Raw genomic sequence first — 2,931 nt, forward strand, 5'->3', positions numbered from 1 at the left:
ATGAACACAGCAGGCCAAGCAGCATCAGAGGAGCAGGAAGGCTGACGTTTCGGGCCTAGACCCTTCTTCAGAAATGGGGTCTAGGCCTGAAACATCAGCCTTCCTGCTGTGTTCATCCAGCTCTGCACCTTGTTATCTCAGATTCTCCAGCATCTGCAGTTCCTGCTATCTCTTCAAACAAGCATACCTTTTTGTCAAGGCAGTGCTCGTTAACACCTGCAACTGCTTTCAACTGTGCATGGGTGACAAGGAGGGGCCCACCTACCAGTTCTCTATCAATGGTCTCCTCCCACCACGCAGGTCTGCATCTCTTCTTCGCCCACTCTCCAGCACCACCCCACCTTCCCAAGGCAGCAACCCCTAAAACCATTCATACATGTGCATACACCAGTGTCAGTGAACACAGCCTTTCAATATAATCAAGCTGCTTGGTCATTTTGACACATGTCTCTAGTCATCATGTCCTGATGCGGGACTTGAATGTGGATACCCTAACCTAGAAGTGGGAAATCACAACCATTTATCATACAGGTGAAAAGGGGATTATTAACTGACATTTGATTCACTAGTCAAGTTTTCTCCATGGCAAAAACAATAGGGTCCCCAGGCCCCTGGGTAACTCAAAGGCACAGGTCTGAACATGTTTCATTTAGTTGCAGAAAATAGGTTCATATGAGCATATGTTACTGCTCCTCATGTAATTCATGTCTTAAGCTGAACTGATTATCTTACACTGGCTTCAAGTCTAGATATCAGCACACACGATTGACAGCAGTTGCCAAACAATCATAGGATCACATCAATCAACATACATTTTGCTTTGGGCTTTTCAGCCCACTGTGTGGTTACACTCTTATGCGCAACCAATGGAAATTTTGCTGAAGTTTGGAATTTAAAGTACCCTTCATCATACAAATATTGAAATTCAGGACAACGTTGCTTGATCATATGATAAGCAGAACTACTTTTTGGGTCAACAGCACTGTGGCGACTGGAAAGCCATAGGGTAGCCACTGCATGGCAGCAACTCTAATTGGGTGGATTTGGTTATTGTTCAAATTCTTGAGACCATTTCCAAGTTTTGTGGAGATGAATAGAGGACAAAAAGCTTCAAATTTTTCTCTCTGGCAATACTCAAGTCCAATGCTACCACACCACGATTTGAAGCCCAATAAGTTGAGGAATGAGAATTTTAATTAAAACCATCCATTCGCCAACATGCTTACTTAGCCCAGAATGGATACTTAATTTCTGGGCAGAACAATCTTTAAAACCTAATTGTAGCCAGCCCCCAGCTACCCAGAGACAAAGAAATCATGGCCAGTCACCAGGGTAGCAGAACGCATGGGCAGTACAAGGCAGAGAAACACCCATCTTCCTAACGCAAGATGGCGGAACGCATAGGCAGCATAAAGCAGGGAAACACGCACCTTTTTAAACGCAAGATGGCGGAACCGTTTGGGCTCCCGGTCAGCATTTCCTGACAAAAAAGTGGGTAGTGGAAATCTGAAATAAAAACAGAACAAACAAGAAAAAAGTACTAGAAATATTTAGTTGGGGGAACGTTTCTGGAAAGAGAAAGCTATCGTTTCAGGACAAATAACCACTCACTATAACGGTTTCGCTCCAGTTGCTGCCCAACCTTCTCTCAAGTCTTTTCGTGCATCCCACTGACAATATAGACGCCTGTCGATCGTGAAACGCGCCTCAAGGTTAGCAACCGAGACGCTAAACAGGCAACAAACACCCAATTGGCCCTCATTTCTATATTGATGCCCGATGACTTTATGTTACCAGCCTAACCTTCACTTACCTGCTCTGGCCAAGCAACAATACGCGTATGCGTCCTTCACATCACACCGACTCCTCGACCAATCTAATACTACGCGAGATAACAAGGTGTAGAGCTGGATGAACACAGCAGACCAAGCAGCATCAGAGGAGCAGGAAGACTGACGTTTCAGGCCTAGACCCTACTTCAGGGATGGGGTTCTGAAATAAATAGGGAGAGGGGGAGGGGGAGGGGGAGGCGGATAGAAGATGGATAAAGAAGATAGGTGGAGGGGAGACAGACAGGCCAAAGAGGCGGGGATGGAGCCAGTAGAAGTGAGTGTAGGTGGGGAGGCAGAGAGGGGATAGGTCAGTCCAGGGAGGACGTACAGTCAAGGGGGCGGGTTGAGGTTAGTTGGTAGGAGGTGGAGGTGGAGGGGGGGGGTGGGGGTGGAGGGGATAGGTGGAAGGACAGGATAGGGAGGCGGGGACGAGCTGGGCTGGTTTTGAGATGTGGTTGGGGGAGGGGAGATTTTGAAGCTTGTGAAGTCCACATTGATACCATTGGACTGCACAGTTCCCAAGCGGAATATGAGTTGCTGTTCCTGCAACCTTCGGGTAGCATCGTTGTGGCACTGCAGGATGCACATGTCGTGAGGAATGGGAGGGGGAGTTGAAATGGTTTGCGACTGGGAGGTGCAGTTGTTTAGTGCGAACCGAGCATAGATGTTCTGCAAAGCGGTCCTCAAGCCTCCGCTTGCTTTTCCCGATGTAGAGGAGGCTACAACAGGAACAGCGGATGCAGTATACCACATTAGCAGATGTGCAGGTGAACATCTGTTTGATGTGGAAAGTCTTCTTGGGGCCTGGGAAGGGGGTGAGGGGGGAGGTGTAGGGGCAGGTGTAGCAGTTCCTGCGGTTGCAGGGAAAAGTGCCGGGTGTGGTGGGGCTGGAGGGGAGTGTGGAGCGGACAAGGGAGTCCCAGAGAGAGTGATCCCTCCGGAAAGCAGATAAGGGAGGGGAGGGAAAAATGTCTTTGGTGGTGGGGTCGGATTGCAGATGGCGGAAGTGTCGGAGGATGATGCGTTGGATCCGGAGGTTAGTGGGGTAGTACATGAGGACGAGGGGGATTCTGTTTTGGTTGTTATTGCGGGGAGGGGG

The 2,931-nt window shown here is 48.8% G+C and overlaps 1 protein-coding gene across 1 annotated transcript in view; it reads right to left on the reverse strand.

Annotated features, from left to right (window-relative positions):
• The window catches only part of LOC109929780 (filamin-A-interacting protein 1-like), a 393,800-nt gene that overhangs the window by 377,370 nt on the left and 13,499 nt on the right, over positions 1 to 2,931 (reverse strand). The window contains exon 2 of the mRNA XM_048600953.1: positions 1,431 to 1,506. Within this exon, the coding sequence (XP_048456910.1) occupies positions 1,431 to 1,506 (76 nt within the window). The remainder of the gene's footprint in view (positions 1 to 1,430; positions 1,507 to 2,931) is intronic.

The sequence above is a fragment of the Rhincodon typus genome, chromosome 9 (assembly GCF_021869965.1).
Source record: "Rhincodon typus isolate 14 chromosome 9, sRhiTyp1.1, whole genome shotgun sequence".
NCBI classification, from domain to species: domain Eukaryota; kingdom Metazoa; phylum Chordata; class Chondrichthyes; order Orectolobiformes; family Rhincodontidae; genus Rhincodon; species Rhincodon typus.